This window comes from Condylura cristata, unplaced genomic scaffold (genome assembly GCF_000260355.1).
Source record: "Condylura cristata isolate star-nosed mole 26May11 unplaced genomic scaffold, ConCri1.0 scaffold00021, whole genome shotgun sequence".
Classification (NCBI taxonomy): Eukaryota; Metazoa; Chordata; class Mammalia; order Eulipotyphla; family Talpidae; genus Condylura; species Condylura cristata.
Window position 1 is genome coordinate 34,571,874 of NW_004567122.1, and position 24,530 is coordinate 34,596,403.

The following is a 24,530-nucleotide window of genomic DNA, read 5'->3' on the forward strand; positions in this document are numbered from 1 at the left end:
CAAGACGAGCTTCTCCTGGCAGAGCATCTTGAACTCCCCTTTCCCCAGTACACACCATGCTTGTATAATTATGAAGTCACCTGCCTCCCCTGTGCGTGCGGTAAATTCCACTTGAGGAGAGTGCCCTGTGAGTCTTCTTCACTGCATTTGCCCCAGTGCCTGGTACTACAGGACTTAACGCTACACTGCTGTTGCTGAAGGTAGCTAGCTCTTAAGTCTCTTGAAATATAAGAGTTTTTAACTTTATAAAGGCAAGTAGGCCAGATAATCATGATAGGTACAGAAACTACCCAACTCTATAAAATGCAGCCCTTCTCCCAAGCTTGAGTGAGCACTCTGTAGGTTCTAGGTCCTCATTAGTCTTGGGAATGCCAAGATCACAGACATGACAAGATGTTGCAGGGTGCAGTCGCCCCACATCCACTGAATTACTGAAAGGCATGAGCCCCGGAGGAAATAGCCAAGCGCCATACCATGGGTGGGAGGGGGACAGCAAATGTACACTTGGGAAAACACTAGAAGAGAAGAATAAGCTTGCTGGTTCCCACTCGCCCCAACATTCTTGGATCCCGCTCTCAGTTGGAGATATTTCAGAACTATTGCATAAAAGGAAGTACTCCACCCACCCCAACCTCACCCTCTACGACATCTTACCGCTCTGCAGAACAAAACAAGTTTACTTATTGAGCACTTATAGTGTTCAAAATTATTTACATGAATGGTTTTATATGATCCTCATACACAATTGCCCCCATTTCACACAGGAGGGAATTGAGGCCCACAGAATTCCATCATTCACCAAACATCACGGCTACAGTGTAGAGCCATGTACCTGAGTGCTAGTTTTGCTTCTCCAGACTCCTGAGAGAGAGCCTGGTTCGCTACACCCCTTGCTCCTGGGGGAAAAGCAGGGGCCAGTAGTATGTAGCACAGTTCTGTGCCGGGCTCCAGGCCTCCTTCCTCTGGCTCTAACCCCTTTAGATCTGAAAACACCCAGAAGCCATATATCTGTAGATTCTTATTGCTGATAAAGATTTCTTTTAAATGAGTCATTTCCTTCAAAAAGGAGGAAAAATATTTTTAGCAGAAATATCCACCTCCACCCTCAAATATACACCCTCTCTCTCTTGCTAAGATTCCCAGATCCTATGCCAGGAAGCTCCAGTTGCTGGAGGAATTTGCATTCAAACCCCATGTAGCAAAGAAGTTAAGGCAGTTGACCCCAGGTAACCACTTGCCAGACCTGTTCTCTCAGAAAACCTCGGTCCCCATCTTCAACCCATGACAGGAACAGACTTCCTTCCTCTGTTGACTTTAAAAGCTGGCCATCTACCTGGTTGTCTTTATTTACCAGGTGGGGCCTAACTTTCTATCTTGTTCCACTGCACTTCCCTGCTAGCTTCTCTTTGCCTGTTTCTGCTTTGCTCTCTTTTCCTAACAATTCATTCATTCATTCTTGTTTGGTTTTGCCTTATTTATTGAGCTTCTGTCTGACCTACAGGCTTCCACTCTTGCCTACCCTAAAGCAGTGCCATCCCTACCTCCTTCCCTGCCACAAGCAAAAGCCTGTGCTGGGACAATCTACGGTAGCATAGATTTATTTCTGAGGTAGATAATATGTTCCTACTTTTTTTTTTTTAAAGATTTATTTATTTGTGCATACAGAACTGGGGTACAAGGCGAGAGGCTCAGGGGCAGCGAGAGGCTTCACCAGAGACAGAGTGGGGAGCAGAACAGGCAGATCGACAAAGTACACTGCTGAGGGGAGCAGCGGGCGGGCCAGGAGAGGTCTGCCACGCCATGTGGTCACCTCCGGGGCAGGCGGGGATCGAACTCATGCGGAAGCGGCTTTAGATTCTCAGTGCTGGGCTTTAACCCGCTGCGCCACCAGGGAGGGCCATATGTTCCTACTTTTAATAGCTTTTCTGATAGTTACACACAATAGAGTTCAACCATTTTAAATATATGATTCAATTGCTTTTTAAAAGATTTATTTTATTTTTATTGATGCATACAAGAACTGGGGTCTCAGCTAAAGGTGCGGAGGGTAAGAGGATTCACCAGAGACAGAGTAGGGAATTGAACAGCAAATCAACTGATATACACTGCAAAGGGGAGCAGTGGGCGAGAAAGGAGAAGTCTGTTGCACCATGTGGGTCACCTCCCTGGTGAGGGATCAAACTCATGCTGCAGTGGTTGCTATAGCTTGATAGCGCTGAGGCTTAATTCCTGCACCACCAGGGAGACACTTACAGTCATTTTTTATCTCCCTTGACTTCTTCCTTCCTCCTACTACTCCCTTGGCTCTATCTTTCTCACATTGAATCTCTATCCCAGTTTCTGATTCTCTGCCCCACTCTGAATCATCCATTATCTCCTCCTCCTCCTTCTCCTCCTCTGTGTCATTGCTCCTTCTTCTTTACTCACCTTCTCCCTTCTCTATCCTCTTCAAAACCCGAGCATCTGGCCTTTCCTCCCACTCCATATTAAAAAGAACTCCATCAGAAGCCCACTGTCTCAGTCCTGGCCAGATCCCCATCTGCAGAGGAAAACCTAGAGAAGCAAGCAGAGCCTACTGTGATGTAGGGGTGTCCCTGCATTCTGGCACCTTCCCCCTCCATAAATGTTAATAGTGTTTATGGATAAGAGGACTTTTCACTCAAACATAACATTGGAGAGTCATGGGTATTAAGTAAATTTCATCCTGCTTAATCAGTGCTCCAACATTCTCTACAAAGTTTAGATGAGTTATTCACACAAAATTTCCCCTTGGCACACCCAGCAGGGATTTATTTATATTGCTAGTTACAGGGAAGGATCAGCCTAGCCCAAAGCCAGAAACTTTTCATCTCAATTTGAGGAACTGGTATGACAATATGACAATACTTGATTGCAAAACTCAGAACACTTTATACAGTATTAGAGAGCCTTGGATGGATGGCTGTGGAATGACATTTTTAAGAACTTATTGAGATATAACTCACATTCCATATGGTCACCCACTCAAAGTGTAGAGTTCTTTGGATTTCATATACTGACTGTACGTTTATAACACTTCATCAAAAGGAAGACTTGTACCTTTAAATTATCACCCCCATGTGATCCCAGCCTCTGGAGACTACTTAATTTCTATGTAAATGTGCCTATTCTGGACATTTTGTAGAGTGGAATTATGTAATGTGATCCTTGGTATCTGGATTCTTTCACTTAGCACAATATTTCAAGGTTTATCCATGTCCTAGCATGTATCAGTACGTTGCTCCCTCTTATGGCTGGATAATACCCCATTGTATGGACATATCACATTTTGTTTGCCCATTCACTAGTCACCAGACACTAGACACTAGGTTTTTTCCACCTTTTGACTATTAGGAGTAATATTTTATAAACATATGTTTATTTTCTTATAAACACACAATGTAAACTTATATTGGTAAGACAGTACTATACTATAAATTATTTTCCTTTTGATTTTAATAACATTTTCCTTCTTCAAGCTTACTTTATTCTAAAACTATAGTATATAACATGAGAGAACATATGTTATCAGTAGAGCTTCTGACTAGCAACAGGCTATCTTTTTAAGTTTTAGGAGGCTCAAATTTGATATGTGAATTTTCTGCTCTGTGAGAGTTCAGTGCTCCTAACCTCCATGCTGCTCAAAGGCCAACTAAAATGTGTGAGATAATAGGAAAAAAGTCATGATGGGCTTTTACTGAAATGCGTTTTACTACAAGATGGCGGTGAAAACCAAAGAGAAAGGGTTTTGTAGTGTGGGTGGAAGCAAGACTTTCCAAGAGACTTTAGCATCGTTATTCCTTTTCATCCAAAAAAGTGAAAAGAATGCAGATTCTCCTTGTAAGCATGGTTGTGTGTGTGTGTGTGTGTGTGTGTGTGTACAACTTGAGGGGAGAAATCTTATATTGTGAGGGAAAAGACAAGGATGTAAAATAATGATGTCATTCATAAAAATATATAGTTCAGGATGAGACCACCTGGTTTCAAACTAATTGAAGAACCTGTCTTTTTCTCAGTTTCCCATCCAAAAAAGGGAATGATCATGGTACCTTTAATAAGCACTAGTATTTACTAAGCACTAATGTAGCTGATGTTTGTAAAACACTTATAACTACCTAGCAAGCACTAAGGTTTTCAAACATCATTAGGTGTCTTATCATTTTCTGAAAGTAGCTTTTCACAGGGAGAGGTGAGTGACTGGGAGGAGCCAGGCAGATCAGGAACCTGGCTGACTAAAAGTTGGCCCTATTGACTAAAAGTTGGACAGGGCTTCATCCTCTGCTGTATCTGAGCAGTCTTTGGAATGTAGCCCTGGCATGCCACCCCAGCAGGACACGAACCAATGCAACCCCACCCTACTCTGACCACAACCATGAACCCCAGGACAGACGCAGGAGGGGTGGCACTGGGCGGCTCTCAGTTTTCAGCTGTGTCAGAGATTTTGTAGCAGCTCTCCCAGGGGCCTGGCTCCTGGGGTTACTGCCTCTGCTTGACGGTCTTTTCTGTGTAGGTCAGCACATATCACCCTGCGCCTGCCTCCCCAGGACATTCCACAGCCATCGTCAGCCTGCCCAGCTCCCAGCAACACCTCTCAGCTAACATGTGAGTAAAAAGCTCAGCCCTTCACCCACCTGCTCCGGGCACAGAAGGTCATCTTTGCCATCACTCTGCCACAGAGAATCGCCACTCCCAAACCATCCCTGCAAAAAGACAAGCTCTCCCCTTACTTTATAGCCTCCAAAGCAATGTTGGAGGGAAAATACAAACTAGCAAGCTGTGTCCTGGCTCATGATTTTTCCAAAGGGACAGTGGGTATTCAACAGTCTCTATCATCTTCCTTTAGATTCAAAATGTTGAGTCCAACCCTGTTTTGCTTGGATTTTCTTTTAGGGAGTAAGTGCATGATAGAGGAAACTGATGTTGAATTTTGACTTTTTTTCTCTGTCTACAATATTAAGAACAAATAGTTTTTCTCCTTAAAAAAAAAATTTGTTGGGAGCCAAAAACTTGTTAGCACAGGGATTAAAGTCTCGGTGCTATCAAGTTATCACCAGCCACTCTGGCATGAGTTCGATTCATGGTCAGGGAGCTGACCCACATGGCACAGCAGATCTCTCCTGTCTTGCCACCTGCTCCCCTCAGCCATATACTTCGTCGATCTGCCTGTTCTGCTCCCCACTCTGTCTCTGGTGAATCCTCTCACCCCCTGCATCCAAGTTCTGGTATGCATAAGTAAATAAAAATAAATCTTTTAAAAAGAAAAAATGTTGAGTCATAAGTAGATGTTGCTTTAGTAATCAACAAAAATAAATACAGCACAAGGTGCAGAGGGACTGTGGATGAGGACAGTCCCCCACCCGGCCCCCTTTATAATAAGTTCCAATGTCTCACAATTCTTAGGGTCTAGAAAGGCTTTCTAATGTGTAAGCACCAGGCAAGGTAACCCCTGAATCTGGCAAACCAAAGGGGGTTATGTTTTAATGTCCTTAGGCAGGCAAGTGGTGCCGTGTCCATGGCTTCACTATTCCTCTTGTTCCACCCACTTCACTCAGACCCAGATGTCACTCCCTGACCCCTGAATGGACTTCAGAGTAGAAAGGCACTGCTCAAAGCAGGACACTTTTACCACATTCCACGCCCATCTCACATGCAGTACCCCACTATATGCTAAATGCTGCAGCTAGCCACTGCCTCCCTCTGCAGTGTCGACTTCACCACAAACATTAAGCTAGTTCCTGGGCTGTACCCGGGGTCAGATATGGACCTTAGTCTCAAGAAGAAATTGACAGAAAGGCTTCAGTGCTCACCCTTCACTACCTGGCTTGTGCAGGCTGTCACCATTTTGGGGAATTGATACTCAAGCAGTATAAGAAAGCACCCTAGGGAAGAGTCATTATTCTAGGTTTGAGACCCAACTCTGCCACTAACTCCCAGTTGTTAACTCTCCCTCTTTTTTAAAAAAAAAAATATTGAAATACACATGATATACACTATTTTAATTTCAGGTATACAATATTGTGATTCATTTAAGTATAATTTGAAATGATCATCACAATAAGTCCATTTGCCATGTTTTCTTATCAACTTTCAAATTTGCAATATTGTATCATTGACTATAGTCCCCATTACTTCTCATTGATGTATTTTGTGGGGGGTTTTTTTAAGATTTTTATTTCTTTATGTAAATAGGAACTAGGGTACAGGCCAGAGGTGCTGGGAGTGAGAGGATTCACCAGAGACAGAGTGGGGAACAGAACAGGCAGATCTACTGAAATACACTGCTGAGGAGAGAAGTGGGTGAAATAGGAGAGGTCTGCTGCGCCATGTGGGTCACCTCCCTGGCAAGGGATCAAACTCATGCCGCAGTGGCTGCAGACAGCCTCATAGTACTCTGCCTTAACCCCTTGCACCACCAGAGAGGCCTCCTTGATTTATTTTGTAAGTGGAAGTTTGTGTTCCTCTATTCTAAGCCAGTTTATCAATGCCACCGTGGTCTCCACAGTGATTTGCACCTATTTTGCACTCTGTGGAGAAGGGGAGAAGCGAATCTGGGCCCCTGCACTGCTGTCTGTAGCAACTTCTTCCACTTTTATCTGCCTTATATATTGAGGTTTCAGTTTTTTTAAGGCATATATTGCTAACTACTACGCTGATGGGCCCAGGATTTGGTCTCCCTGCACCCATGTCCTCCACTAGGGCGCTGACCTTCTCCCTGCACCAGGTACCTCACCAGCCCCCTGTATCTCCCCAGGTTTGTAGCTCAGCATTCCTACTCAGCCCACGGACCCGACGAGCTGGATCTGCAGAAGGGAGAAGGCATCAGGGTCCTGGGCAAGTACCAGGATGGCTGGCTCAGAGGTGTCTCCTTGGTCACCGGGCGAGTCGGCATCTTCCCCAAAAACTATGTCATCCCCATTTTCAGGTGCGCCTCAATCTCAATCTCAGGCATCAGGAGTTGGGTCTTCTAGACCAGGGGCTATCTGTTGAATTGCCAAAGACCTCACGTTCTTTTAAAGAGTGGACCTAAAAACGGTTTTTACCCCGGTATCCTCCTCACCCTTTTTTTAAATGCCAAAATATCATCTTTTTAAATAATGCTTTAAGTTACACAAGCAATTTCACATAATTTCACTCACTGCCTATACTAAAGAATCCCATGAGGTAGTTACTGTTTTATAGATGAAGAAAACTGGTGGGCCGAGCTAAGCAACTTGCTCAAGAATTAGATTTCAGGTTTTCTACTGTACAAAACCAAAATATCCCACTTCACCTTCTCCATGTTGACATTTCATGTCGAGATCTAATGGGGAAAAGTGGTGATCAGATGACGCCCTAGAGCACCTTCGGACACCTCTCAGAACACAAACTGTGAGAGTCTGCATGAACTCAGACCACTCTGTGTCCACCAACACCCAGCCAAGTTACTCCAGTTTCTCCCAACCATTCTCATGCTCTGGCATACCTGTCTGTTTCACCCACCCAGTTTGTCTAGCCACCACAAATCACAACCACAATGACACAGACCCTAGAATTCTCCATCCTCCTCCTTCCTTCCCCCATCCACCCAGGCACAGCCTGCCACCAGGCTGTGAGGTCACCGCCATTCAAACATTCATCAAACACTGTCTTTATGACATACCAGAGGGCTAGGAAAGTGATGACTCCATTGTCATCTAAGGGGGGTCAGAGGTCCAGTCTGCGGGATCTTCATGTTAAGTGGGTATTGTGTTCGCAGAAAGACAGCCAAGGATGGTGAGAATGTTAAGGGGAAGGATATCCTAAAAGAACTCTGCAGGATTTGGTAGACTCCACCCCTACTCCAGCTTTCTGGATTCCACCCCCTACTCCAGTAATTGGAAAACTACAACTCCCAGCAGTACCAAGGAGAGAACTGCGAGGACCTACGGGCAGAGCTAAGCAGGCATTCTGGGACTTTGGGGGATAAATAGGGAATGGTTTTCCAACTGACACTCTGGAGAGGTAACGGTTCTCTCTCTCTGGAGCAACTGCTCAGACTGTGACTGGAGCTAGGAGCATCAATTTGGGACTAGAGCTGTAAATTAGCCCCACTGGTAAAGTATTCCAGCTACTTTGTATCCCTCTCTCCCTTGGGTTGTTTCCTTTTCCTTTCCCCTTTTTGTAAATAAACCCATTACCCTTTCTGTGGAGCCTGCAAAAAAAAATATTACATTTTGAGCACACGGGTGAGGCCCCACAGACAGGCAGCCCAAATCCACGCTGGGCCACCCTGTAACAAGGAGATGGAAAACTGCAACCTAGGAAAAACTGGGATAAAGAAACTAGTGCTTAGAAGACAAAAGACAGAGGGACCATAGTAGACTATGTAGACCAGAAAGATGTGTTTCCTGAGGAGGTAATGAGCCATGGAATACAAGGGGCTTTTAGTTCAATAAAAGACTGTACTTTCTAAGCCATAAATTTTTCCCAACAGGATGGTGGGTGAGCTGGTAAATCCCCTTTCTGGGAAGAGGTCAGGCACAGCATGGATTCTTCTGAATCCTAATTTGTATGAAAGATTCTTTCATCTAATAGGAAGTTGGATTAGAAGACTGTAGCCATTCACTTCAGTTGAAACTTTTTGGGACTTTTTGGAAAGGTGCAAAATCTCCAAAGGCAAACCAAGGGTATCTGTAACTGATGTTTTGAGTCATTTAGTCAACAAATATTTATTTGACAAGCAACTTTCTAGACATTGGATAAACATCCATTAATAAACAAAACATGCATATGTAAACTGCCCATGAGAGTTTACATTCATTGAGACAGACAATAAACAAAATATTTAAGTAATAGTGTGTTAATGATACAGTCTAAGAATAAAACTAAATCAGGAGAAGAGAATGAAATTTGTGTAGGGGTGATCAAAATAGTAATGGGTTAGTCAGGAATGAACTTACCAAGAAGTAAAAAGAAAGAATAGGGAAATGGGAATCTGAGAAAAGTGTCTTCCAGGTCAAAGGAACAGCTGGTACAAATTGTAGACACTAAGGTAGGAGTGTACCTGACATGAAGGCTGATAGGGTAAGATTAGGGTGAGTGAGGGAGAGGTTAGTTGATGAGGTCAGAATGGTAATAGGGTGAAGGGAAGATCATAGAGAATATCCTAGGTCATAATGAGGAGTTTGACTTTACCCCTATTGCAGAGTTTTGAGCAGAAGAGCATCATCATGACCAAACTTGTCTTTTAACCAGAATCCCACTAGTTACTGGATTGATAAACTGCAGAGTTTCTCAAAAGTAGAAACAGAGAAATTGTTAAGAAGATATTGTAATTGTCCCAGGAAGACATGATGGAGAAGTGAATCAGAATGTCAGCCAGGGAGTTAGGTAGAAGTGATTTGACTCTCGATCTATCCTGAAGATAGAGATAGAAGAAGTATCTGACAAATCAAATATCAGTTGTGAAAGAATAGAGGATTCAAGGTGAGTTCAAGTACTTTGTCCTGAGTAACTAGAAGAGGGAGTTGCCTTTTGCTGAAATGGTGGCAAAAACCAAAAGAGGAATGGGCTTTGAGGTTCAATTAAATCTCAGCAGCCAGTTAGTAATCCTAGTAAAGATGTTGTAAGTAGTTAAGTATACACATCTAGTACTTAAGAGAGAGGTTCAGACTTGAGATGGTATTTAAAGTCCTAAGACTAGATGAGCTCATCAGAGTAAGATTAGTTGTGCTGGAGAAAATGATCATGTACAAGGAAGTAGGATCCTAGGGGGAAGTGACTGCACTAATATGAGATAGTAAAGTCTGGTAATACACGCCAAAGCTCAGAAGTGTTGAGGAAGGTGAAATGATCTAGAAGAGGACAACAAGCTGTCTTCCAAACAGACTCTTTTCCATGGGATCTAACATCAGTAATCAAGGGTCCTTCTCTACAAGAGTAACTGCTTATACACTAGCCCTCAGTGCAGAGGTCTGGTTATGCCATGAAAGTGCCGTTAGAATAAGTATCTGTAAAGTTTATCACCCAAAGACACTTCTCAGATAAAAGGGGGAATACTTTTTTTTCTTACATCATTGTTCATTTTGTACAATATTTTAATTGCCCACTCAGATGTCCCCCTAATTCTCCCACTACCACTGCACTGTAATCTGTCACCTTAGTCTACTGTGCTCTTCCTTCCCCTGCTTTGACCGCTCCCCCTCCTCCCCTGCTGTATGCCTTAGATCTATGGTTTGCCCTCAAATTTCATATTTTTCCTAGTTCTTAGTTCAGCTTCCCTACATCCCACCTTTAAGCAAAGCCATTTGATATCAATTTTTTCCTTCTGACTTATTTTGCTTAGCTCATCCATGTTGCTGAAAATTGCATGGGTTTATCTCTTTGTTGGTAGCTGTATAGTATTCCATTGTATATATATATATACCACAACTTTTTTACCCAATTGACTATTTGGGGACATTTTGGTTGCTTCCATACCTTGGCTATTGTAAATGGTGCTACAATAAACAAGGAGTGCATGTCTCCTTTCAGATTAGTCTTGTTGTGTCTTTTGGATGGATTCCTACAAGTGGAATCACTGGATCATATGCTAGATCCATTTTTAGTGTTTTGAGGGTCCTCCACACAGCTTTACATAGTGGCTGGACTAGTTTACCTCCTGACAGCAGTGTAAGAGGGTTCCTTCTTCTCCAGATCCTCACTAGCACTTCTTGTTGCCAGTTTGTTTTTGTTTTTTGTTCTTTTTTTTTAATATGGGCCATTCTCACTGGTGTATCACATTGTGGTTTCGATCTGTGTTTCAAGAAGGGGGTACTCTTAATGTACTAGGAGTGGAGGATTAACTCAGATTGTCCTGGGACAATCAGAATATAGGATATAGGTTGTGGGGAAAACTGGAATGCATGTAGGATTCCATTCCAATTCCATTCCTGTTGGAAGACTCCAGCTTCCCTTTCTCTCCCACTTGGCTTTTCTCAATTTGTTTTCCTGAGAAGGTCGTAAGCATCTGGACTTACCAACTCTAAGACATCTGTGTGTCTGACCGTGGCTGGAGTCTCGGCATCAAAGAGTGGCATTGAATCCTTCTCCCTCACCACCCCACCTACTACTCCCCCTCCCAACTGAAATCTGAACATCTGCTTACATTGAGATGCTACTTGCATTCCCTAGAAGCTGTTTTGCTTCTAGGGAAACAGCATGTCCAAGAAGAAAAAGTAAGTCCCTGTCAGTATATTATCCTGAGGGCCACTAGGAGAGAATCAATGCTGTCTGTGTGAGTTTTCCTGAAAGGCTTCCCTCCTGCAGAGAAAGCTTCCATCCACACCAATATGGATGTGGAGGACTTATGCTCAATTTTTCAGTGTGGGGGCAGCTAGCCCTTATTCTTAACCACCCTTTCCACTGTGGGAAGTGTAGATCCTCCTGCTTCTCAGACCTCAATGATGCCGTCCTTTGCCAGTGAGTGTCTACTATACATAGCAGGTGTTAGAACTGAGTGGGCTGGCCTTTGTGGGCAAGGCCCTCTTTGCTCATTAATTCTGTGTGTATCAGGCTCTCCCTTCATTCCCTCATCTTTGTTTCATTTGTAGTGAGGGCTCTACATGGCCGTCAGCCTCCTTGGTGCACAGTTCAGCCTTCTATAAAAAAGCCAGAGCTCAGAAATGCGAGTTCCACAGAGCATGTCAATTTTGGTTATCATTGGCATCATTCCCAAACGAGCAGAGTTGGACAATTAATTACAGACCAAAGTTGAAAATGCCGACGTTTTGGTTTAAAGTCCAATGAAGGAATCTTTGAATTACCGAGAGAAAAAAGTTACAGTGCTCTTCAGTGGCCCAGCCCTCTAGGCCAGACTGTGACACCAGCCTCTCTACTGACCACAGCCAACCCCTGCTCCAAAAATTTCCCCACATATCCTCAGTATTTAGAGTTGTCACATTTTCACCCAAACCCCTTTGAGTTTCCTCATTCACATACAGTCTTGGTGGGAGGCAGAGTTTCCTCCTTTTTCAGAGGCTAGAAAACTAACTTTTTCTCTTCCCCCTCCTCCTTCACCCATCACACAGCTCAAAGTCAGGTTCAGTCAATCTGACACTCCCTCTTAGACCTTGGAAATGTAAATAAAGGAACAAAAAGGGTCAAAGTTAAGTCAGCAGTAACAGCAGCATCTGAGCAGAATCTCCAGCTCTCTGAGCCTCTCTGGATCCTGTTTCCAGGCCCTTTTCACACCACCCCATCCCCATGCTCCAAATAACTTCCCTTCTGCCCAGTTATCCAGGATATTTCTCTTTCTCGCAAACTTCACCAGACATGCAGGCCCTCCTGGTACCTCGTCATAGAGAAAACAGACAATTGGACCACGACTCACTTTCCTTTACCTCCCCACATAGAACAGTATGAAGATTGTCAAGGTCCAAACTCCCTGCTTCCCAGAGGCCTCTGACAGTGGTGAGCACAATAGAATGCTGCTTGGAACACCCCTTAGAATATCGGACAAGTTCTCAAGAAACTTCTATCACTGATAGAAAAGGTGATCCAGGTACCTTCAACACACAGGGAAGGTCCAGAGCAAACCAGAGGCAACACGTACCCTCCCACTTCCATCCAGAACATCTGTCAGTGTCCCTGTCTGAAAAACAAGGACACAATGTGTGCAGATCTGGGTGTCATGGGAATTAACGTATGTTTGCAAAATGCTTTGATGTAAGAAGAAAGTGCAAGTTATGTGCAAAAATTTTTGCCAAAAGACATAAAGGGACCTGTGATGGGGTCTTGGGATTTAGGAGTTTTCTGGAATCCCACTCAGTTCTTAGTCAAAAAAATGAAGTCATATCGTGGACTATAAATAGTCATTTGGAGAAGGGACAAGTAAGATAAAACTAACCAAGGCCTAGTTGACTGCATTCTGTCCTGCTGCCACCAGAAACGAGTTCGGACCCGGCTTCTCTCTGACCAGTCCACTTTGCAACATCCAGCACCTTGAGGCCTCTGTTCAAAAGACAGGCAAATGTGCTCTTAGCTGTGACAACCAGTGTGGGGATTTCATTCCATTGCCCAGCCCTCATGTTCAGAGATGTGAGCTAAGATCTCACTGAAGGAGAATATCTCCCCTTCTCCGGCCACATCTCACTACAATTGAGAGGCAGGTTGACAGTCCCCTTGCTGTAAATGATCTGTTCTGGGACATTGGCTGGAAATTCCTCCTGGGCAGGGCTGGTCACATGAAATGTTGCCTAACTCCATACAGTACTAACTCATTCATAATTTACTGCCTGTCACTTTTTAAAGCAAAAAAAAGAGAAAGGGAGAAATAATGAGGAAATTACCTAACGAGAAACCTGGAGGCATTGATGGCAAGGAATCCTCAAGAGAGAACATCTCTGTGCAGGTCCTTGGTTGAGCTGGTTCTTCCCAGGGAATTTGCACAGCTATTTAATGAAAAGAATGACAGGGTGATTGATGAGCTGCTCAGCTGGGTCTGTGATGTTGAGTTGGGATTGGTAAGATGGCATAGAAATGGAAAGGCATTGGAGTGACAGCCCTTCCCCTGGAGCTCAGGCTGGGCAGGCTAGCAACAATGGAGAAGGGATTGTTGTTTTATAAAACTTTCATACTAGTCTTAAAAAACAAAGCCCATGTCTGAAGAATCAGGGTCTTAAGGAGAAGGCGTGTACACCATCCTGTAATGCCACTAAGTGATGAAGCTCTCACTACACAGAAGGAAGTATAGCTCAGTGATAAGGGCAGATGATCAGCTGGGACCTGGGTTCAAATCTCAGCTGTAGTAGTTACAAAGGCAAGTAACTGCAAGTCCCAAGATTTTAATGTATAGAAAGATGGCACTGATAATACCTTCCAGAAAAGGTTGCAAAGAACCCAGGAGATAATGTGGGCAAAGCCCTAGGGCAATGCCTGGTATACAGTAGGTGCTCAATATGTATTAGCCAAAAGGACTGGCAGCCTTTCAACCCACACATATTGTAAAAGAGAACACTGAGGTTATAAAATAGGTTACATAAAATATATGCCTTTAAAAAGGTTAGAAACCAGTAGGAAAGTCACTGAACAAACTAGAGATCACTTCTGCAAAGTGAGATGAACTACCTGTGAGATGAACTACCTGTGCTCTGTTATATTGTGCTCTGGCTAAGATCTTATGTTCAAAGTTTAGGGTCATGGGGTGAGGGGTGACCAGAGCCGGGGTGAAAGGAATGAAATACAAGTTCTCCTTGTTCCCCCATGGCCTGATTTTGAGGCAACAATTATTAGGACTGACAAAGAACACAGTCAGTAAGAAGAGGGTAAGGGGGACCACATTTTTTCTCTAGTTAGGAGCTGACAAATTTCCAAAATAATGCCCTTTTTTTTGCATTTTTTAAAGATTTATTTTTATTAATTTATGCATACAAGAACTGGGACACAGGCTAGAGGTGGGAGGGGTAAGAGACAGAGTGGGGAACAGAACAGTCAGATCTACTGAAACACACTGCTGGGGGGAGTAGTGGGTAAGATAGGAGAGGTCTGTGTACCATGTGGGTCACTGCCCTGGCTGGGAATCAGTGGCTGATGCTCGCTGCATAGAGCTCTGTCTTTACCCCTGCACCACCAGGGAGGCCCCAGAATTAATTTTTTATTGAAGTAATGTTAGATTCTAACATGCAAACTTCGGGTACGCAGTGTTAGAAATAGTTGTACATCACCTCACCTTCACCACCAAAAATCCTTTCTGTTCGCTTTACTGTTAAGCCTTTAAAATAAGGCTCTCAGCTGAAGGTTTTTTCTGTTTCTTCTCTTTTCAAAAAATTTCCCACAAACAGAAAAACATCTAGTTTTCCAGATTCCCGGAGTCCTGGTCTCTATGCCACATGGACGCTCTCCACCTCCTCTGTGTCGTCTCAGGGCAGTTTTTCAGAAAGTGACCCTCGGCAGAGCCGCCCCTTCACGTCAGTCTTCGTGCCCACCGCCATCGTGAACCCTGTGCGGAACAGCTCCGGCCTGGCTGGGCTGGGACAGGGCTCCCTCCGGAAAGGGCGGAGCAGCATGAGAAAGAGTAAGTGGACGCGAGAGGTGGGTGCCCAGAGCTAAGTCGTGAGGCGGTCGGACCCCAGGTAGTGTGCTCTCTCCAAAACAAGGACCTCAGCTTTAAAGCATGCATCGGAGAAAGGGTGCTTACCGTCCTGAAACCCTGAGCTATTGATTGAATGAAGCCCGAACAACGTCAAGGTCATTGCCCTCAGTCGCTTCATTCTTACACACTGAATGCCTGGGGTGACCGCAACCCCGACTGCCAAGAAGCAATCAAAGCCGGACCAAGGCGGGAGCAGTCTCTTACTAAGTCAGAGCCATCCAAAATCAGTGTTTCTCAAACTAGGATTCAGGGGCCCCGTTGGAGAGGGAAACAAGGGGAGTATGGAGGGAGTTAAATAGGGCCCCGGGAGCAATAGGATTCCTGAACCCCACTTTGTTATTTAAGTAATGTTTAACATAGTCAAAAAAAAAAAAAAAGAAATTTCATTGTCCAAAAATGCAAAAGCCTCTTTCATATCCTTAACCTCCAGTCCCAAGTTCTCATCCATTTTTCATATGCCTTTAATTCCATTCCCAGCACAGTTCGGCACCTTGTTTTGTCTTAGTTTGCCTCTATATCGTCTGTATTCCATATGTGGCAATCATGTGGTGCCTTCCTCTTAAAAGCCATGCTTTTACTTCCTTACATATTTAACGTCTATGTATGATTCATTGTCGGGGCTCTGGAATGTCCAAAGTCCATTGTTGTACAAAAAATAAGGTCCTAATATTCTCTATACACAAGGCAGACAAAGTGATTTTGACTTATTCTATGCCCCCTTATTTAAATTAAGCTCTGGATTCTCTCTTTCTAGCTTTTAAAACATGATTAAATAGGAAAATGCATTATCAGTGTAAAATGTAGGACAATATCAATTCAGAAAAGTGTCCCCCCAAAATTAAAGCGCGTGTCAAAGCTCCACTCTTTCTCAGTGCCCTACTCTGACCAGCTGCTTGACCATGCTTTCCCTCAATATTCTGTCTGAGGTGCCTCCCTCCTGCACCCTCTGTACCTTCCCCACCCCCACCTCAACACACACAAAATAAATAATCTCACCACAACCACCTCCTGGCAAGTAACTGACCTCTTCAGTCTTTGGTTTCACATTCATAAAATGGAAATTAGAAAAATAGTGTCAGGGCCCTCCCTGGTGGCACAGTGAGTTAAAGCACAGCACTAAGACGCTAAAGCCACTTCAGCATGAGTTCAATCCCTACCCACCCCAGAGGTGATCTAAATGGCACGACAGACCTCTCCTGGCCGGCCTGCTCCCCCCTCAGCAGTGTACTTCATCAGTCTGCCTGTTCTGCTCCCCACTCTGTCTCTGGTGAATCCTTTCACCGCACTTGCACCTCTGGCCTGTACCCCAGTTCTGTATGCATAAATAAATTAATTTTTTTAATTTTTTTAGTCATTTAATAAAATAATCCATATAAGACAATGGTACAGGGCCTCCCTAGTGGCGCAAGAGGTTAAGTCTCAGCATTATGAAGCTATCGGCAGACACTGCAGCACAAGTTTGATCTGCGGGCCGGGGAGCTGACCCACATGGAGTAGCAGACCTCTCCTGTCTCTTTCACTGCTCCCCTCAACTGTATATTTCAGTGCATCTGCCTGTTCTGCTCCCCACTCTGTGGTGAATCCTCTCACCCCACTGCACCTCTGGCCTATACCCCTGTTCTTATATGCATAAGTAAATTAAAAAAAAAAAAAGACAATGGCACAGTGCCTGGAACATACTAAGCTCTTCAAATATATTAGCCACTTTATAATATTGTTTTATCAGTATTGTCATTACCACTACAGCTAAGCAGATCACCTCTGCTGCTTCCAGAGCTTAAGCTCCAGTCAGCTGGGACCACCCAATACTGCCAAGATGCATATCCCACTGGCAGATGCTCGTCTTGCCCTTCACGCTCCTTCTCTGCCTTTTGGTAACTTTTGATGGGCTTGGGGCTTTGACTGCTTGCTCTCTGTGCACAGGCACTAAGAAAGGGTTAAGTCTCTCAGAAGTTAGGAACCAACAAGATGAATAGATAAAGCATGAAACTGATTCTTCACCCAGTTCTGGGAGCCTGAGGACACATCTGTCTGGTGCTGCTTTGACTTTCCCAGGTCCCAGGCTTTCTGTCTCTCCCTTTTCCAAGGTGAGGCCGGTCAAGCTATCAATCTCCCCAAGGCGAGGAAAAATGACAGGAGAATTGACTGTGTACATCTTACAGGGCTGTCAGTGGGAAAATAAATGTCTACATTGAAAGGTCAGACTTGTGTAAACGGTAGCTGGCTTGCTGGCAGCAGCTGAGAACACCGACTACGTCTAGCAAGCTTTCTGCCTTTCATGTTCACAGCTGCTTGAGGAAGAGTCACGACTCAGAGCACAGCCAGGGCTTGGCCCTCTGCGCTGGACACAAGTGACCGCTTCACACACGTGTCCACAGTGTCACAAAGCACCTCCCACTGGATGTCACCCTTAAGGAAAAACGCCTGCAGTGCTGCTTAACGTGTCTCTCCTTCCCTCCCAAAGTGCAAAGAGCCCCTCTATTCCCTAGTCACACAGGCCCTACCCCAAAAGCATAACTCTTCTGAGGGGAAGAAATGGCTTCCTTATGCTGGGGAATGCTCTCTAAGTTAACAGGAAGTTGGGGGGGGGGCAGAAATGAGCTCCAAGAATGGCCATAAACCTAATTTCTAGGCCTTGCATTTTTTTTTTTTAAGATTTATTTGTGCATACAGAACTGGGGTACAGGATAGAGGCTCAGGGGCGGCGAGAGGATTCACCAGTGACAGAATGGGGAGCAGAACAGGCAGATCGACGAAGTACACTGCTAAGGGGAGCAGCGGGCGGGTCAGAAGAGGTCTGCTGTGCCATGTGGTCACCTCCGGGGCAGGTGGGAATCCAACTCATGCGGAAGTGGCTTTAGCTTCTCAGTGCTGTGCTTTAACCTCTAGGCCTTGCATTTTAAGGATTGTTATCCTTGACCCAAAAATAATGGTGTCCACAAATAAGGGTGTCAGTTATGTTCCAGGCACTAACCTAGTAATCTGTACATACCATAAAATGGAAGCCTCACACCAGGCTGTCAAGTGCTGGTAGTAACTCCAGTTTGCAAATGAAGGGACTGAGGCACAGGGGTGATGTCACTGACTTGTGCTGGGTTACCTAGGAATAAGTCTCCTTCCCAGGCCTGTGTCATGAGACTTTACGAGGTTCACCCACATGCAGTCTAACTCCAGAATCACGTCTCCCAGTTTGCTTATGTCTGATTTCACTTAGCACACCTCTTCATCCCACCTACCTCTCCTCCCTGCAGCCCCAACACAAAGCGATGCTGCCACCTCAGGCCTAAATTTAGCTTCTGTAGAATTTTCTTCAAGTGGCTGCACAGGGTCCTCTCACACCTTCCCTGTCTCCACCTCATCCCTGCCACTTGTCTACTCTTGTGTTCTCAGTGTCTGTGGTCTGACCTTCTGTCTGCTTTTGTCTCCTCTTTGCTCTTCAGGCCTCTACCTTTGCTTGTGACTGTCACTTTAGGTCCATCTTCTGTACTTTCCATCTTAAGACCTGATAAGAGGAAGGGAGGAAGAGAGAGACACAAGGAAAGAGAGGAGAGAGAGGCAAGTGGAAGTAATATCCCTTCTGACACCCAGCTACCCCCAACATTCGTCTAGTTGCCAGATATTTGCTGCCCACACCATCAAACAGCACTGAAAAAGAGTAAGGTCAGAAAAACCCTGAGAGCCTGAGTGCAGTGCAGCCACATTGAGAGAGCACTCAACTATTTGGGGACAGCAAAGCACACTGCTCACCCAGCCCAACCAGCCTGCTGTCAGTGGCCCTGTCATTAATGTCTCTGTCATTTAACCCCCAGATGGCTCCCTGCAGAGGCCTGTCCAGTCAGGGATTCCCACTCTCATGGTGGGCTCCCTCCGACGCAGCCCTACCATGGTCGTTCGACCTCAGCAGTTCCAGTACTACCAGCCATCCTCACCCTCAGCAGTGGTTACAGAGATGGGACCCAAGCCTGCTCCCTCTGGGGACCCTGCCCTCACATGTGTCAGTAGGGCCAGCGACTCCAGGATCCACTCGGCTGCCAGTTCCCTCATCATGGAAAGCAAGGAAATCCCCGTCAAGAGTGAGCCTCTGCCAAAACCACCTGCGTCAGCCCCACCGTCCATCCTGGTGAAACCAGAAAACTCAAGAAATGGCACTGAAAAGGTAGGCATGGCCCTCCCTGGTGGCACAACGGGTTAGGATGCAGTACTGTAAGCTTCAGTGAGATTTTGATCCCCAGCCCTGGAAGTGACCCACATGGCTCAGCAGACCTCTCCTGTCTTGCCCGCTGCTCCCCTCAGCAGTGTATTTCATTGATCTGCCTGTTCTGCTCCCCGCTCTGACTCTGATGAATCCTCTCACACACACACACACACACCTCTGGCCTGTACCCCAGTTCTGTATGCATAAATGAATAAATCTTTTAAAAAAAATTAAAAGAAAGAAAGAAAGAAAAGGTTGGCAGGTGACATTCCAGGTGAGGGCTGACTCTCTTTAGATCCACTAACTGTACAATGTCCTAGCTTCTGAGGTTTTTTTTTAGTGGACAAGAAATCAAAATCACAACCTCAAAAGAATCCTTGTCCACAGCACCCAGACCACATCTTCACACCATTCACACCCTCACTACAGTTGCTGAATCTCTTTTATGCTTCCATTTTACACATCCTTCCTTTGATGGCTAAAGGTGACTTGGAAAAAACATGACTCGGGCATCAGAAAACCTCACTTTACGCTCCAGCTCTGCTTCATAGCTGGTCACTTAGTCAAGACACTTCACTTTTCTGAGACTCTTTTTTGTCTAATTTCTAAAATGGTGGTAATAGGAACAGCCCCATAGACTTAGAGGAGAGATTGAATGAAGTAAGATGTGCAAATGCTGACGTCAGACTCCACGCATAATTATCCACAAATGAGGCACAGACACAGAATTTCAGTGACTTCTCAAGGTCACAATGAGTTTTAATGATTCCAACAATTAACGGTTATTAAGACTTCTATGGCAGAGGGCCATTCCATTAACTTTTAGCCCAGGGCTTTTCCTGGACATGAGTTTTTGTACAAGTAATAGTGATGGTGGGAGGAAGTAGTTAATATTAACAAAATCAGGTGATGTTTATTATCTTTTACTTTATTGAACACCATATCACCCCACCATCACTATCAACACTGTCACCATCACCATCACCATTATGACTACTAACACCACCACCATCATCACCTCCACCATCATCACCACCACCACCACCATCTTCACCTCCATCCCCACCACCATGCCTATCATTACCACCACTATGACCCCACCTCCTCCACCATGACCAGCACTATTATCACCTTTTCATGCTTCCTCCTCTTTATTCATCATTTTCTAAATTCAAATGACATGATATGCACTGTGCTACCTCTCCCCATACCATCTCATTTAATACTAAAAATAAAAGCCCTGTTCTTTTCATTTACACTTTAAGATTTAAACAATGGAGGCTCCAGGAGTTAAAGTACATTACCCCAGGGCACACAGCTGTCTTGACACTCGGGACACTCAGGTGTATCTAGAATAAAATCCAGATCTAATACCAAAACTCGAGCTCTTAAGGCTAAGTTAAGTATGCATTGGAAAAATTAGTATTGGCTGACATAAATGTTGGAGCTCTTTTTCTGAATTAGTGTTCAAATGATTTAGTTTTTCAGGTCCCAGGTGTCCATTTCCCCAAGTCACTATACACAGCACTCAAATTGTGTTTAATAAGTGCCTAGATCTTACTAGATAATGATGAAGGTCAAAAATATGAAGACACTTGGCTTCTCACTAGGGACTTTAGGACCAAATTTCATTGAAAAAAGAAATGACTCCTAAGCAGTAGTACAGTAGCATACTTTATAGACCCAAGGGTAGGGAGCCCAAAGCAGACACATACTGGTGCTAGGAAGTAGGAAGAGCAGGAGCTTGGGAGCCAAGACACTGGCCTCTCACAAAAAGCTGTAGTCAGTCAGCTCCAGCCATTTGTTGCCAGGTGCAGACCCAGGGTGCCTTCCTGATGGTGCTGGGGTTAAAGTTTCAGCTATGAAGCTATCACCAGCCACTGTAGAATAAGTTTTATCCCAGCCAGGGAGCTGACTGACCCTCATGGCACAGCAGACCTCACCTGTCTCAACCACTATTTTAGTAGATCCGCCTGTTCTGCTCCCCACTCTGTCTCTGGTGAATCCTCTCACCCCTGCACCTCAGACCTACACCCAGGCTCTTGTATGCCTGAATAAAAATACATCTTTTTTAAAAAGTGACATGCAAAGTTAAGATTTTTACATGCAGTCTCCAATCTGTATGTGTTGGCAATTAAATTAATTTCTCGAACATTCTACAGAATACACTCAGTCAACAGGTGCAAACTCTGCCCTAAGGACTAATAAATCCACAATGGAACTCTCTTGGGAGAGTCATCAGGGATGGCCACAGAGAAGAATTAGTGGTGCTTGATGGTAGGCAGAGAGGAAAGAAAGAAGGCAGCTTCCTTTCTGGAAGGGGTCTTACATCTTGCCTCACACCTTTTCTCTGGTGATTGCTACTATAGTTCTCCTACAAAATTCCTAACTGTTCTTCAATTCTCTCTTTCTTTCTATTTTTCTAAAAGTAACATTTGTTTATAACACTGTATGATACAGAGGAATGTGCTAACACCTCTCCAGATGTATATTCCCACAGCACATCCACCACTTCTCAATTAAAATGTTTCTGTCTCGGCCCTCCCTGGTGGCGCAGCGGGTTGAAGCACAGCACTGAGAATCTAAAGCCGCTTCCACATGAGTTCAATTCCCGCCTGCCCCGGAGGTGACCACATGGTGTGGCAGACCTCTCCTGACCCACCCTCTGCTCCCCTTAGCAGTGTACTTCATCGATCTGCCTGTTCTGTTCCCCACTCTGTCTCTGGTGAAGCCTCTCGCTGCCCCTGAGCCTCTGGCCTGTACCCCAGTTCTGTATGCACAAATAAATAAATCTTTTTAAAAAAAATGTTTCTGTCTCAGGGACAATTTCTCTGACTTGCCCTCTGCTAACTTCAGTCAGCTATTCCTCTCCTTTCTTTCAGCATCTTCTTCTTTTTTTTTTTTTTGCATTCATTTATGCACACAGAATTAGGGGTGCAGGCTGGAGGTGCAGGGGAGGTAAGAGGATTCACCAGAAGAGTGGGAGCAGGACAGGCGGATCAACGAAGTACACCACTGCAAAGAGCAGTGTGTGAGACAGGAGATATCTGCCATGCCATGTGGGTCACCTTCCTGGTGGGTATCAAACTCATGCTGAAGCAGCTGCAGCTGGCTTCATAGTGCTATACTTTAACCCATTGTGCCACAAGTGAAGGCCCTCTTTCAGCATCTTCTACTTCCTTCCTCCTAATGCTTGTGATAGTTGTCTATTTTTTCAGAGAAGCTGTGTTCATTCACTCATGTGAGTTAGACCCCACCTAACACGTGTGTGAAGCACAATCAGCACTCATAGTAAACAGAGTATTTGCCAAATGAACACATAAATGAGGTACTTCAAATAAAGTGAAGCAAGACAACATGAATGAAATTCCTCGTCTCCCTCCTCATCTATGTCCCTTTGCTCTCCTTTCTCTTGCAGCAAGTCAAAACTGTGAGATTTCAGAATTACAGCCCTCCTCCTGTCAAACACAGCACCGCCCACCCCAGCTCCGGAAAACCTGAACAGCCAGCCACCCCTAAGGGGTCCCAGCCTGAAGCAGCCCCCTTGGGCCCAGAGATGACAATCCTATTTGCCCACCGAAGTGGCTGCCACTCGGGACAGCAGACAGACCTCCGCAGGAAGACGACTTTTGGCAAAACCATGACCCCGGTGTCCACTGCCTCAGCCACACAGACCATGTTTCCCACTAAATGAATCTACAGGTGGCTTTTCCTAGACCCCAAAGAGGTGAATTACATTTAAATACAGTCTGCCTCTACTGCAGGTGCCCTGCCATTCTTTGGGCACTCAAGCTGGGCCCTGGTCTGCTTGTTTTACCTCCAGGAAAGAAAAGATGGGAACAGGGAACCCAGCCTTGGGTGGAAGGATGGAGCAGGTGGCCTCAAACATAATGACTTGAGGCAACAAGGCCACAACTCAGACCAAGTAGTTGGGGCCCATCCTGCCCACTCTTTTCCCAGCATGGAGTATGTGGCTCTTGTCCCTGCATGCATTCTGTGTAGAATGTCTGTGATGTCCAACAAGGGACCTCAACTAGAGGTGTCCAAGAGTGGTAATATTGGCATAGCTTCTCTGCCCTCATCTGAATATTCTTAATGAGCTTTAGAACAGCTTTAGAGCTGTCTTCTGGAGTCTAGATAGTAGTTGCTAGTAGTCACCATATCTTTTACCCTACATGGAGTCACAGTCTTGATGCAAAGGGACAGTTTCTGTGAAGGGTATGAGATGGACTCTTTGAATGCCTAAGAGCCCTCTAAAATCAAAGGGAGTCAGTGTTCTAAGTTTGCTGCAAACAAAAAGATCAGAGAAAAGGCTGACTTCCTAATATCAAAATAATATCATACTTTAATTTTCTTGATCTGTTTTCCCACATATAATCCTACATGATTGATAAGCAGGAAGTCTGTAGCTATGATCAGTGCCCTGCATGCTATCATGGATGCAGTTGATTCATATGGGCTCTGTAAGTCTGACTTCCCCAAAAAATACAGCATGCTTAAAAATAAGTTTATATAGGGCTTTGGGTTTAGACCATGAGTATGCACTGCGACATTCTTTCTCTGAATTTTTCTTCTTTGAGATCAACTAGCTAGCTGCTGCTTCACCAGGTTGTAGTTTAGATAAAGCAACAATGGCAGTGAGGAGATTCCAGTCCATGGTAGTCTCTTTCTAGGGTGCATCTCCTAGAGAAAACTGTAAAAAGGACTGGACAAGAAAGGTTGGAAGGGAAAACAAGAGGGTGAAGATGGCAAAGGGAAAGGAGAGAGGTGATAAGGACTAGGAAAGGTAGCAAGAAGGATAATAAAACGGGAGGGAGTTGCCTTGACATTCCTAGCAGGTGGGAAAAAGCAGACAGAGTCTGCATGACTAGGTGACTGCACTAAAATGGGCTGAAGTAAGCAGGAGTAGCCAAAGTCTTGTAAAGTAGGGTTAAAGGGCATCCCAGAGATGCAAGGTGATGCTGTAAAATGGCCCATTAATTCTCATTAAACTTAATTGTTGTGATCTAACATTTATTGCATACCCATCCATGTGGGCACTTAATGCATAAATGCCATTTGCTACTAAGGTTAGGTGCCATAAAAAAAAGGAGGTCTAATTAGACTTTTCCCCTGGATAATTGTTGAAGATCTTAAGATTAAAGACATGTATCTTTTACATACCCATCTACACATTTGGCCAAAGACTTTCCAGACCTTGATAAAACATTAACAGCCCCAACCCTGTCA

At 44.7% G+C, this 24,530-nt stretch overlaps 1 protein-coding gene across 1 annotated transcript in view; it reads left to right on the forward strand.

Moving 5' to 3' along the window:
- Window positions 1–24,530, forward strand: part of SH3RF2 (SH3 domain containing ring finger 2) — a 122,373-nt gene that overhangs the window by 88,180 nt on the left and 9,663 nt on the right. The window contains exons 5-9 of the mRNA XM_004686843.2: window positions 4,529–4,620; window positions 6,770–6,940; window positions 14,796–15,028; window positions 18,916–19,262; window positions 22,720–23,028. Coding sequence (XP_004686900.1) covers window positions 4,529–4,620; window positions 6,770–6,940; window positions 14,796–15,028; window positions 18,916–19,262; window positions 22,720–22,995 — 1,119 coding nt within the window. The 3' untranslated portion in view covers window positions 22,996–23,028. The remainder of the gene's footprint in view (window positions 1–4,528; window positions 4,621–6,769; window positions 6,941–14,795; window positions 15,029–18,915; window positions 19,263–22,719; window positions 23,029–24,530) is intronic.